Here is a 14,553-nt window from a genome sequence, read left to right as displayed (position 1 = left end):
ATTAAGATGATCAGTGTTTCCACAAAGATAAATATCATTAGTTATTAATATTAACAGAGTTAAAGGTAAATAGAGCAAATTGGCTACTTCTGGCAATTTATTTAAGTGTGTATCTAACTGGTAGCCCTTCGCATTAATCAGTACCCAAGAAGTAGCCCTTGGTTTCGAAAAGGTTGGTGACCCCTGGCCTAAACTAACGTCTTAACAAGATCTCTAGCCACACGTGCGCATTTAAAAAACTATCTCTGTCCCCAAGCAAACGCATACACTGAGCTGAGTGTCATTCATATGCCAAATTACTGGGGACGCTGTAGCCTAGGACTTAAGACCATTTTAGCCAATCAGAAACAACCAAAACGTCTTTTACGGAGGCGGCATATACCAAAAAAGGCGGGTCACGGCAAGAAATAATTATATATGTGGACTGACAGAGGAGTAGAGCTACTTTTAACCATCGTTTTGGAGTTTAAAGTTAACAAAACTCAACAAAGTGTTGACTGGGAAACTTGCCAGTCCAAGTATCTTACCCTATTTTTGGAGCGGTACGGACTTGGAGGGACATTGAGGAATTTCCTCATCGGAAAGAGGACGTCACAAAAACAACTATCGACACTAAACTGAAAGCGATTCGTGGAAAGTACAGCAAGCAGTTGACGCAGGTGGAAGAAGTGGTTACGGTAGAGTTGTTTTGCTGTACTTCGAACTATGCGAGCAGATCTGGGGCGGTTCTCCATCAACTACATCCATTCAATTTGGAATAGAAACATCAGATATTGACATAAATTCTCACAGTAGTTCGGATTCTCCATTCACCCTTGACAGCCTGGTCACAGACAAAGATATGCCGAATGATGTACAAACCCCATTTCCATGAGTTGGGAAATTGTGTTAGATGTAAATATAAACGGAATACAATGATTTGCAAATCCTTTTCAACCCATATTCAATTGAATGCACTACAAAGACAAGATATTTGATGTTCAAACTCATAAACTTTATTTTTGTTTTTTGCAAATAATAAATAACTTAGAATTTCATGGCTGCAACACGTGCCAAAGTAGTTGGGAAAGGGCACGTTGACCACTGTGTTACATGGCCTCTCCTTTTAACAACACTCAGTAAACGTTTGGGAACTGAGGAGACACATTTTTTAAGCTTCTCAGGTGGAATTATTTCCCATTCTTGCTTGATGTACAGCTTAAGTTGTTTAACAGTCCGGGGGTCTCCGTCGTGGTAATTTAGGCTTCATAATGCGCCACACATTTTCAATGGGAGACAGGATTGGACTACAGGCAGGCCAGTCTAGTACCCGCACTCTTTTACTATGAAGCCACGTTGATGTAACACGTGGCTTGGTATTGTCTTGCTGAAATAAGCAGGGGCGTCCATGGTAACGTTGCTTGGATGGCAACATATGTTGCTCCAAAACCTGTATGTACCTTTCAGCATTAATGGCGCCTTCACAGATGTGTAAGTTACCCATGTCTTGGGCACTAATACGCCCCCATACCATCACAGATGCTGGCTTTTCAACTTTGCGCCTATAACAATCCGGATGGTTCTTTTCCTCTTTGGTCCGGAGGACACGACGTCCACAGTTTCCAAAAACAATTTGAAATGTGGACTTGTCAGACCACAGAACACTTTTCCACTTTGTATCAGTCCATCTTAGATGAGCTCAGGCCCAGCGAAGCTGACTGCGTTTCTGGGTGTTGTTGATAAACGGTTTTCGCCTTGCATAGGAGAGTTTTAACTTGCACTTACAGATGTAGCGACCAACTGTAGTTACTGACAGTGGGTTTCTGAAGTGTTCCTGAGCCCATGTGGTGATATCCTTTACACACTGATGTCGCTTGTTGATGCAGTACAGCCTGAGGGATCGAAGGTCACGGGCTTAGCTGCTTACGTGCAGAGATTTCTCCAGATTCTCTGAACCCTTTGATGATATTACGGACAGTAGATGGTGAAATCCCTAAATTCCTTGCAATAGCTCCTCGAGAAAGGTTTTTCTTAAACTGTTCAACAATTTGCTCACGCATTTGTTGACAAAGTGGTGACCCTCGCCCCATCCTTGTTTGTGAATGACTGAGCATTTCATGGAATCTACTTTTATACACAATCATGGCACCCACCTGTTCCCAATTTGCCTGTTCACCTGTGGGATGTTCCAAATAAGTGTTTGATGAGCATTCCTCAACTTTATCAGTATTTATTGACACCTTTCCCAACTTCTTTGTCACGTGTTGTTGGCATCAAATTCTAAAGTTAATGATTATTTGAAAAAAAGATAAAAATGTTTATCAGTTTGAACATCAAATATGTTGTCTTTGTAGCATATTCAACTGAATATGGGTTGAAAAGGATTTGCAAATCATTGTATTCCGTTTATATTTACATCTAACACAATTTCTCAACTCATATGGAAACAGGGTTTGTACAGAGCAGTAAGATTCCAATGGGAGCAATCCACAGTCTTCTGTGGTGAAAGAGAGAAGAGCTCTACTTCAGGTATGTGGGCGCTAACTTCATTGCTAGGAAGTAATATTGTTAAAAGGCAGATATATGTTGTATATCTGGACATCGAAATATTTCTATATGAACTGCACTGCAATTACAAATGCTCCAGATGACCACTTTCAACAATGTTGTGAGTGGGACAAAAATACTTGCTTTGGAATCAGAAGTCGGGATGGCAAGCATATATTAAAGTTCAGCTCTTTTAGATGTATTTACCTAGGGTTGTATTAAAAATGCTTTGAGTATTTTCTTGTAATAAATAATATTGAGTTAAGTAAAACTGCAGTTGCATTACCGTAAATATAATTTTTTCCTGTGAAAATAAAATACCTCGATGAAGTGCTTTATTGACACACATTGTTTCCCGACGATGTTGAGGGCCATTCGACATGTTGTAAATAACATGTCACTATCTTACACCTGTGCTAAAGTGGGTTTATCCCAAAATGTATTCATGATTATTGAATGTAATTTTGTAAAAAACTCAACAGCCACAAGCAGGACAGGCTAAAACGAAAATTTCCAATCGAGACAATGTTGCTGAATGCAGTAGAAGACGTCCAGATAAAGAAGAGACTTCTGGACATGATGGAGACAGAAGCGATCGTCTGACAATTTAGACAAACTAACATCAAGCGATGAGGTGGAGACGTAATGGCGACAAGCCTAGTTACACCGTTCCTTACACCCACCCACCCCCTTCCCCGTCCTGCCCAGGGAGACGCCACCTTAGCTAACAAATTTTCTGGGGGAAATATATATATACAGTATATACACAGTATATATATATTTATTAGGGCTGTGAATCTTTGGGTGTCCCACGATTCGATTCAATATCTATTCTTGGGGTCAAAATGGTGACATTCCGGGCAAGGTGCTTAAGGGATGTGCAGACCAGCCGGCTGGGGTTCTCACAGACATCTTCAACATCTCGCTGACCCAGGCTGTTGTACCATCATGTTTTAAGACGGCCACAATCATTCCAGTGCCTAAAAAACCCACAATCTCCTCCCTCAATGATTACCGCCCCGTTGCACTCACCCCCATCACAATGAAGTGCTTCAAGAGGCTAGTAAAGGAATATATTGTCTCCAGACTTCCTCCCACATTCGACCCATACCAGTTTGCTTATCGTCCTAATCGCTCCACAGAGGATGCCATCTCCTCTGCACTCCACCTGAGCTTAGAACATCTGGATTGAAAGGACACACACGTGCTGATGTTGTTCCTGGACTTCAGCTCAGCATTAAACACCATCATCCCGCAGCACTTGGTGAGCAAACTGGCCCCCCTTGGATTCAGTACCCCCCTATGCAACTGGCTGGTTGACTTCCTCACAGACAGACCCCAATCTGTGAGAGTGGGCAACAACACCTCCAGTGTCATCTCCCTGAGCACCGGCTCCCCCCAGGGCTGCGTCCTGAGTCCGCTGCTGTTCACGTTGAGGACTCATGACTGCTGCGCTAGGTCCACTACCAACCACATTGTGAAGTATGCGGACGACACGACAGTAGTGGGCCTCATCCGTGACAACAACGACATGGACTACAGGGAAGAGGTGAAACATCTGGTTGACTGGTGCAGAACCAACAACCTGGTCCTGAATGTCAACAAGACCAAGGAGATCATCGTTGACTTCAGGAAGCACCAGTCCAGCCACGCTCCACTCTTCATCGACGGCACAGCGGTGGAGATAGTAAGCAGCACCAAGTTCCTGGGGGTGCAGATAACTGACAATATAACCTGGTCCCTACATACCGGAGCTCTTGTAAAAAGAGCTCAGCAGCGCATGCACTTTTTGCGTCGGATGAAAAGAGCACAGCTCCCTCCCCCCATTCTACAGAGGCACTATAGAGAGCCTGCTGACCAACAGCATCTCTGTCTGGACTGGAGTCTGCAATGCCTCAGACTGGAAGTCTCTGCAGAGAGTGGTGAGGACGGCGGAAAAGACCATCAGGACTCCTCTTCCTCTTATCCAGGAGATCGCAAAAAGCCGCTGCCTGACCAGGGCTCAGAAAATCTGCAAAGACTCCTCCCACCCCCACCAAGGACTGTTTTCACTGCTGGACTCTAGAAAGAGGTTCCGCAGCCTCCGAAGCAGAACCTCCAGGTTCTGTAACAGCTTCTTCCCTCAGGCCGTAAGACTCTTGAACGCATCATAATTAAATTATCCCCTCAACTCCCTCCAAAACGGATTAACTCGCTGAAATAAAAAAGACAATATAACATACATTCATAAACGTGGACACATGTGAAAAAGTGCAATATATTTATCTGTACAGTAACCTATTTATTTATTTATATATGCACCTTATTGCTTTTTTATCCTGCACTACCATGAGCTTATGTAACGAAATTTCGCTCTTATCGTACTGTAAAGTTCAAATTTGAATGACAATAAAAAGGAAGTCTAAAATATATATATATATATATATATATATATATATATAAATATATATATATATATATATATATATATATATATATATATATATATATATATATATATATATATATATATATATATATATATATATATATATATATATATATTAATTAGGGCTGTGAATCTTTGGGTGTCCCACGATTTGATTCAATATCGATTCTTGGGGTCACGATTCGATTCAAAATCGATTTTTTTTTTTTCAATTCAGCACGATTCTCGATTCAAAAACGATTTTTTTCCCGATTCAAAACGATTCTCTATTCATTCAATACATAGGATTTCAGCAGGATCTACCCCAGTCTGCTGACATGCAAGCAGAGTAGTAGATTTTTGTAAAAAGCTTTTATAATTGTAAAGGACAATGTTCTATCAACTGATTGCAATAATGTCAATTTGTTTTAACTATTAAATGAACCAAAAATATGACTTATTTTATCTTTGTGAAAATATTGGACACAGTGTGTTGTCAAGCTTATGAGATGCGATGCAAGTGTAAGCCACTGTGACACTATTGTTCTTTTTTTTTCTTTTTTATAAATGTCTAATGATAATGTAAATGAGGGATTTTTAATCACTGCTATGTTGAAATTGTAACTAATATTGATACTGTTGTTGATAATATTCATTTTTGTTTCACTACTTTTGGTTTGTTCTGTGTCGTGTTTGTGTCTCCTCTCAATTGCTCTGTTTATTGCAGTTCTGAGTGTTGCTGGGTCGGATTTGGTTTTGGAATTGGATTGCATTGTTATGGTATTGCTGTGTATTGTTTTGTTGGATTGATTAATTAAAAAAAAATAAAAAAAATAAAAATAATAATAAAAAAATATAAATCGATTTTAAAAAAATGAGAATCGATTGTGATTCGCACAACGTGAGAATCGCGATTCGAATTTGAATCGATTTTTTCCCACACCCCTAATATGTATGCATAATCAACAATTATGCAAATTATATGATGACGTCTCACTGACCACGTCCCCACCGCTACATGTAGATTTCAAGCTGCGGAAAACCCTATATACTTCATCTATGGATTATTATTCACATCCAGCAAGGAAGACATCCTACATTAACATGGCGATACACGTTAATGTGACAAGCACCGCCTGGATTAATATGATATTTTAAAACCTAAACTGTTATCTTTTTTATATGGATTTCAATGACATTCACAAATGTTAGCAAAACTCCATGATCCATAATTTTCAAACAGCCCCAGAAAAAGGAGCGATGGCAAAGTCAGCCTCTTTAAGAATGAGTCCGCCTTCATTACAGACTTGCGCACTTTTGCCTCATTTACCGGTAAGCCCATTGGCTGGATAGAAGAATTTGAATAAGAGGAATGTGCGTAACTTCAAGCGTGTGGAAAAAAACCACTCATGCACCCTTTAACATTGGATCCTACCTGACAAGTAACAGCAAGTGTATGGCACAGCTGGGTCTTCCCTGTCCGAAACTCTCCAAACATCTCTGTGATGGAGCCTGTCTCAATACCACCTAGAGCAGAAACAAAGATTCACAAAATCTTTCCCATTTCAAATACCTCTAAAATGTTAAGTTCTACATTTACAGGATATACTAACAAAACATCTGAAGAAACTCCATAGATTTACTTACCCTGTAGTAATTTGTCGAGTTCTTTAGAACCTGTCGAGATTTGAATAATTTCTGCTCTCCTCTGGTGAAACTCAGTAGCTGTGGTAAAGCCCATAGGGACAAGCTTTGCGGCTTCAGTCTGGCAAAGGAAATCATTCAAGATTTAATGGAACCATTCATAGAAACGGAATGACCTTGATGACAATAAAAGTTACTCTTGTCCTGAACAATCACAATACTATCTATATTTACATTGTGAGTAGGACTAAAAGGGAAAATAAAATCTACCTCAAGGTATTTTAAATCAAACACTGTAACTTACTATAATTTTATCAGCTTTGGCTTCACTGATGCCCTTAATGTTAAGCAGCTCCTTCTTCGGAACGTAGGCCACTGCCTCGATGGTGTGAAAACCGGCATCCTCCAGTTTTTTTATGTCAGCCGATGCTATTCCAGATCGCTACAGAGACAAAAGGAAAAGGACAGCCACAGAAAGAAAGATTGTGAGGGAAAAATACATACAGACTTCAGAGCAAAAGATTGGACGAGTCCATAATTTACAATTTCCCTACAGGGTGTTACTGTGCTCTCTAAGACAGTGAGGCGTAACCCCTAGATCAGTGTTTTTCAACCTTTTTTGAGCCAAGGCACATTTTCTGCGTTGAAAAAATCCGGAGGCACACCACCAGCAGAAATCATTAAAAAACAAAACTCAGTTGACAGTAAAAAGTCCATCCATCCATTTTCTACCGCTTGTCCCTTTTTGGGGTCGTGGGGGGTGCTGGAGCCTATCTCAGCTGCATTCGGGCGGAAGGCGGGGTCGTTGTCGCAATTGTTGGATATGACTTTAAACCATTACTAAGCATGCATCACTATAGCTCTTGTCTCAAAGTAGGTGTACTGTCACGACCTGTCACATCACCCTGTGACTTATTTGGAGTTTTTTGCTGTTTTCCTGTGGGTAGTGTTTTAGTTCTTGTCTTGCGCTCTTATTTTGGTGGCTTTTTCTCTTTTTTTGGTATTTTCCTGTAGCAGTTTCATGTCTTCCTTTGAGCGATATTTCCCGTATCTACTTTGTTTTAGCAATCAAGAATATTTCAGTTGTTTTTATCCTTCTTTGTGTGGACATTGTCGATCGTCATGTCATGTTCGGATGTACATTGTGGACGCCATCTTTGCTCCACAGTAAGTGTTTGCTGTCGTCCAGCATTCTGTTTTTGTTTACTTTGTAGCCAGTTCAGTTTTAGTTTCGTTCTGCATAGCCTTCCCTAAGCTCACCTTTTGTTTATTTTTTGTTTAAGCATTAGATACCTTTTTACCTTCACACTGCCTCCCGCTGTTTCCGACATCTACAAAGCAATTAGCTACCGGCTGCCACCTACTGATATGGAAGAGTATTACACGGTTACTCTGCCGAGCTCTAGACAGCACAGACACTCAACAACAACACATCATTTGCAGACTATAATTACTGGTTTGCAAAAAATATTTTTTACCCCAAATAGGTGAAATTAGATAATCTCCCACGGCACAGCAGACTGTTTCTCACGGCACACTAGTGTGCCGCGGCACAGTGGTTGAAAAACACTGCCCTAGATAACAAGACATGCTGGTTGGTATGATTAACTAAGTCCTTCATTGACAGGTGTGGGCTCACAAGGAGCATCTCAAATAACTTAGATACGTTTTAGATAGAGATTTAGGATAGATGTATTTTTCCCTTCACAGTGATGCGCCGCAACTAGGGATGATGTTTGATAAGAAATTATCGAGTTTGAGCCTATTATCGAATCCTCTTATCGAACCGATTCCTTATGGATTCTCTTATCGAGTCCAGATAGGTTGTTGTATATGGGAAAAAAAACACAATATTTGGTTTAACAAAAGCTCACTTTTATTATATAAGAAAACAATTTAATCTAATAAATAAATAAATATTGACTGTTACCCCCCTAAAAAAATAAAATAAAATAAATAAATATTGACTGTTGTTACCCAAAGTATATTAAGTGGGATTTTTCAGAAAAACAAATATATACAGTAACACAAAAACAACCTGTCTCTGTGATCACTATAGGTGTATAAATAATAATATAGTGTTGAATAAAATCAGTCCCTTGGGCACAAAACTGAAAATAATACAGATCTCCAAAAAGTGCAATTCTGCTGCTATTTGACATAACTGTTTGTTATGATGCTTTGACATTTTTGCACTTTATTTTATTTATTTATTGAAAAAAAATTATATGAAGAGAAAAGTTATTTGCAAATATGGTTACAATGCTAAAAAATGAAAAGTTAAAGCTAAAAAAAAAAGAAATACACTTAGAAATACACTTTATTGAGTTAACATTATTTCTTTATAGGGGGAAAGATGTTATGAGCGAGGGAATATTACAACAACTACACTACCCAGCATGCAACGGGAGTGACGAGCATGCGCGGTAGCCCCGAAAAGTGTTGTTGCATATCGTCACCCGGCAGCTAAGAATGAGGTTAAGAGCACACTGTGAAAGTAAACGTCAAGAACTCAGCCAACACGCCTCGTCTGCATTATTTATAATTAGACAGACAACACATTTACAGTGTGATTTTGTTTTGTTTACAAGGAAAGAAAAACAAAAGTTGAAAAAGGGAGATGTCATATATGTATGTGCTGCGGTTGCTTAAGGAACATTGCGACAGCTGCCGTAAAGGAGGTGCGTTGCTAGCCTGGTTGCTATGTTTCCGGTTGGTCGTAAATGTGTTTGTACCCTGCTCAAATCTCTCAGTAAAGTTATTAATTGGATTATACCTTTTGTTTTGAACTTTATTACACCTTGGAGCGCTTTTTCCCGTCCATTTTTTTCCTGCTTTCCCTATCTGCGCCTAATGACTGAGCTACGTGACGCCATTTCTTGTGATGTCACACGGAGCGTTTCTGGTCGGGACGGGATTCGTTCCGAGGGATTCGAATAAAGAACCAACTCTTTTTCTTTACTATAGTGGTCTCGATAACGGGTACCGGTTCTCAAAAAGGGATTTGAGTCCGAGGACTCGGTTCGTTTCTTATCGAACAACCGGGAAAACCGGTTTCGAGTATCATCCCTAGCCGCAACTGGCTACGGGTCGGCTTGAAAGGGCTGGGGACGATAGCGTATGTATGTACGGCAGCTGAGTTGCCGGCGCGGCGAGGAGGATCTCTGGTGGGACTTCTGAGACCTATGACACGTGCCATGTCGAGAGCCTGCGGAGCATAGCAGAGCAGTAGCTTGTCAAGGAGTGCCTGGAGGAGGAAGAGGAGAACAATCGGCTGAGACACGCCATGGAGCCCAAGGGAACATGGAGGGCTCCTTGGAGGGGCTTCGAGAGCAGGAGAGATTTTTAGACCAAATCAAAGAGCTCTTGCATAGTCTGTCAAGACTGGAGACAGGTTATCCACCGTGAGTGGGGACTTGTGTCAGTCTTGGGGACTTTGTTGAGGTACAAAATCCATCAATGCTGTTTTTTTCCCTGTCTGGATGTGGATTGTTTTACTGAAGAGTCATGTGTGTTTGTGTTTTGTGGAGACAACATTGCATCAGTCTGCAGCTTATTTGATGTGTAATTTTTTTTTGCCTAATAAACTGCAACAACATAGTGCAAAGTATAAAAATGTAAAAATACAGACTCTGAGAATAAATATTTTCTGCCAGTTTATGCCAGGAAGTTACGGCTGTGCAAGAGCTGTAATGGCCGGGCTTGGTTGGAACGAGCATAATTTAAAGACCAAATTTGAGTTTGAGTTTATTTCGAACATGCAAGCATACAACATGATACATCACAATTTCCAGTTTCTTTTCAACATGTTCGAAAAGGAGTAGGAAGAAGCTTAGCTTATTTAATCCTACCCCTTTTCTTTACATAACAGTTGCAAAACTTTTTGTTCACTTCCTGTTCACAATTTTTTCACAATAAACTCCATAAGTAATTACAACAAAAATAAATAAATAAATAATAGTAAGAATTTAATAATAATAATTGGTGAAGTAAGTCATATTTCATATGATGAGATAAGTAAGATTACTTTAACAATGAATGAATGGATGGATGAAATAAATTGAGAATGTTTGTCATGGTTCTTCTTCATTGTACTTTGTAAACACTTTAAGTTTGAAGAGTTTCTTGAAGTGTATCATATTAGTACATTGTTTGATTGCTTTGCTTAATCCATTCCATAATTTAATTCCACATATTGATATACTGAAGGTCTTAAGTGTTGTACGTGCAAACAAATGTTTTAAATTACGTTTTTCTCTAAGATTATATTTCTCCTCTTTTTTTGAGAAGAATTGTTGTATATTCTTGGGTAGCAGGTTATAGTTTGCTTTGTGCATAATTTTAGCTGTTTGCAAATTCACTATGTCGTGGAATTTCAGTATTTTTGATTCAATAAATAAAGGGTTTGTATGTTCTCTATATCCAACATTATGTATTATTCTAACTGATCTTTTTTGTAACACCGTTAATGAATGAAGTGTACTTTTGTAATTATTTCCCCATATTTCTACACAGTAGCTCAGATATGGTAACACTAGTGAGCAGTAGAGAATATGAAGGGATTTTTGGTCTAGAACATGTTTTGCTTTATTCATTATTGACGTGTTTCTTGCAACTTTATGTTGTATATTTTTTACGTGAGATTTCCAGTTCAATTTATCATTAATCATTATACCTAGAAATTTGGTTTCGTTTACTCTTTCAATTTCTATTCCGTCTATTTGTATTTGTGTTTGACTTTCTCTTCTACTGTTACCAAATTGCATTATTTTAGTTTTACTAAGATTCAACGATAGTCTGTTTTTGTCAAACCATCTTTTTAATTTGTTAATTTCTTCTGTTATTATTTGTATTATCTCCTGTGTGTTCTCTCCTGAACAAAACACTGTTGTATCATCCGCAAATAATACTAACTTTAAATCTTTTGTAACTTTACAAATGTCATTTATATAGAGATTGAATAATTTAGGTCCTAGTATTGATCCCTGAGGTACACCACAGGATATATTTAGCGTTGTAGACGTGTGTTCGCCTAGCTTCACGTATTGTTTCCTGTTCGTTAGATAACTTCTTATCCAGTTTAAGACTAACCCTCTGATGCCATATCGTTCTAGTTTTTTGATTAAAATATTGTGATTAATTGTGTCAAATGCTTTAGTTAGATCCATAAAAACCGCTGCAGCACATTTTTTACTATCTATTGCATTGGTAATTTCTTCTGTAATTTCAATTAAAGCAATTGAAGTTGAAACATTAGCTCTGTATCCATATTGGTTCTCTTCGAGTATTCTATTTTTATTTATGAAACTTTCTAATCTGTTATTGAACAGTTTTTCAATGATTTTAGAAAATTGTGGAAGTAGAGAAACAGGTCTATAATTTGTAAATTGATGTTTATCTCCAGTCTTATAAATTGGTGCAACTTTAGCTATTTTCATTTTGTTTGGAAATGTACCTGTTTGAAATGATAGGTTACTAATATACATTAATGGTCCTGAGATCTCTTCAATAACCTTTTTTATCGTTTCCATATCAATTCCGTTACAATCAGTTGAAGTCTTAGATTTACATTTTTTCACGATTGTAACTATTTCCTCCTGTGTCACATTACTGAGGAACATGGAGTTGGGATTTCGCTCTATGGTATCATTATAGTCCTCAATTGGAACTGGGTCTGGAATCCTTTCTTCCAATTTTGGTCCAATATTTACAAAATAATTATTGAAGATTTCAACTACTTCCTTTATGTTGTCATTTTTTTTATTTTCATCTAAGAAGTATTGAGGGTAGTCCCTCTTAGTTCCATTTTTAATAATGCTATTGAGGATGCCCCATGTTGCTCTCATATTATTTTTGTTCCTGTCCAATAATTCACTGTAATATTTTTTTCTACATGATCGTAGTATGTCTGTTAACTTGTTTTTATACTTTTTGTACTTAATTTCTGCTCTATAGTTCTTTGTGCTACAAATGTTCTATATAGTGTATTCTTCTTCTTACAAGCATTTTTTAATCCTTTTGTCATCCATGGTTGATTATTCTTTCTCTGCTTGTTACTGAGTTGTATCCATGGACAATGTTTGTCATAAAGTATTATGAACTTGTTTAAGAAATGTTCATATGCTTCATCAACCTCTTTTTCATTATACACATTGTCCCAATCTTGCTTTTGTAGCTCAATTTTGAAGGCAGTCATCCTCTTCTCTGTGCATAGTCTTCGAAATGTCCTTTTGTCTTCCATGTTCTTCTAGTAGTTTCCATTATATATTGTAAAAACTGGCAGATGATCACTAACGTCGCTTATAAGTAGACCACTTGTAGTGTTATTATCAAAATCATTGGTAAAAATATTATCAATAAGCGTGGCACAGTGTGCTGTGATTCTGCTTGGCTTTGTGATTTTAGGATATAGACTGATGCTGTACATTGTATCAATGAAGTCATCAATAGACTTTTGCTTGTTGGGGTTCAATAAGTCAATATTAAAGTCACCACATAAGAACATTATTCTTTGACCATTGTCCATGTAAGTTGCCTTGATCCATTCTTCAAATGTTTCTATACTTGACTTAGGTGATCTATATATACAACTGATGAATATGTTTTTGCTTTTTTCCTGACATATTTCAATGGTTATACATTCTAAGATATTATCAATGGCAAATGACATGTTTTTTACCACTTTGTAGTTCAGGTTCTTCATCACGTACACAGCTACTCCTCCTCCATTTTTGTTGGTTCTGTTGATGTAGTTTAGTTCATATCCCTCCAGATCAAAATCTATTCCTTTTTTATCATCAATCCATGTTTCTGTGACAGCAATCACTTTGAAGGGTTCGTTGATGTGTTCCAAAAAGTTCTTAATGTTATTGTAATTTGCATACAAGCTTCTACTATTAAAATGAATAATTGACAATTTGTTATCACATTCAATGTTGCTATTATATTGATCATCTGTATAATAAAAACAACTATTACTGATGTGGGAGAAAAAATTTGTATCTGGATCTATATCATTTTCCAAATCCTGGTTTTTGTGATCTTTGTTGCAGAAATTTTTTAGTTCCATATTTTCTTGTTCAACAAACTTCTATAAGTGTAGGTGGATGCAATCCTGAATCTAGATCCTCTTGTTTAGTCGTCCCTTGGAACATAGTAGTGCCGATGCTGAATTTAGGTGCTTGTTTTCTGTCAGAGTCCATTATCATCGTTGTTGTGGTAGCTGTGTAAACTTTAAAAATTGTCCAGGTCCTTGATGTCATGGACAACAATTACTCTTGCTTCTGGACTTCCATTCAGCTTGATGTAGATTTTACAGTTGGCGCTCCAAGTTCCCTGGATTTTTCCCTGCCTTCTCAAGTCGCGTGCTTTCTTGGCGATTCCAGCATTGCGTTTTGTGAGATGCTCATTCATGTACACATTTGTTCCCTTCAGCTTCTTTCCCTGTCTCAGCAATGCCATTTTAGATGTTCTGTTTACGAGTTTCACGAGCACGACTGGAGTGGCGTTGTTGTTTCTTCCGTTCAGTGGGATGCATGTTTCGATGGTATTAATGTCAATTTCAATTTCTTTTGATTGCAGAAAGTTGACCACTTGCTGTTCTGCTGAGACCATATCCATTTCATCTGAATCACCTTCATTATTCACAGCTTTCGCATAGGATCTTGGTTTAATTCGGTGCCCTGTCACAATGATATCATTCATTCGTTTATCCTGATCCATTTCATCTATGATGTTCCTCAGCATGTTGTTGTCTTCTTGAAGGATCTTCATTTGTTTGCTCATTTCAGTGGCTTCTTTATTTCTGGAGTTGTTTTCTTTTTTCATTTCTTTAATTTCTTCTTTCACTTCTTTCATATCCTCTTTTCATCCATCAATCAATTCTTCCAATTTTTCTATCATTTCTTCTTTAAATTCCTGGAGTATTTTTTGTAGTATCCCTTCTTGAATCCCATCATGTCCTGTGCCCAGCTTCA

The 14,553-nt window shown here is 38.0% G+C and overlaps 1 protein-coding gene across 2 annotated transcripts in view; it reads right to left on the bottom strand.

Moving 5' to 3' along the window:
- The window catches only part of rad51 (RAD51 recombinase), a 79,869-nt gene that overhangs the window by 53,596 nt on the left and 11,720 nt on the right, over positions 1–14,553 (bottom strand). For both annotated transcript variants that reach the window (XM_062044414.1, XM_062044415.1), the window contains exons 3-5: positions 6,882–7,019; positions 6,581–6,698; positions 6,369–6,460 (exon numbers count right to left, since the gene is read on the bottom strand). In XM_062044414.1, coding sequence (XP_061900398.1) covers positions 6,369–6,460; positions 6,581–6,698; positions 6,882–7,019 — 348 coding nt within the window. The remainder of the gene's footprint in view (positions 1–6,368; positions 6,461–6,580; positions 6,699–6,881; positions 7,020–14,553) is intronic.

The sequence above is a fragment of the Entelurus aequoreus genome, linkage group LG04 (assembly GCF_033978785.1).
Source record: "Entelurus aequoreus isolate RoL-2023_Sb linkage group LG04, RoL_Eaeq_v1.1, whole genome shotgun sequence".
Lineage (NCBI taxonomy): Eukaryota > Metazoa > Chordata > Actinopteri > Syngnathiformes > Syngnathidae > Entelurus > Entelurus aequoreus.
The sequence above is the reverse complement of the archived record's forward strand: the minus strand, read 5'-3'. Positions and strand labels throughout refer to the sequence as shown.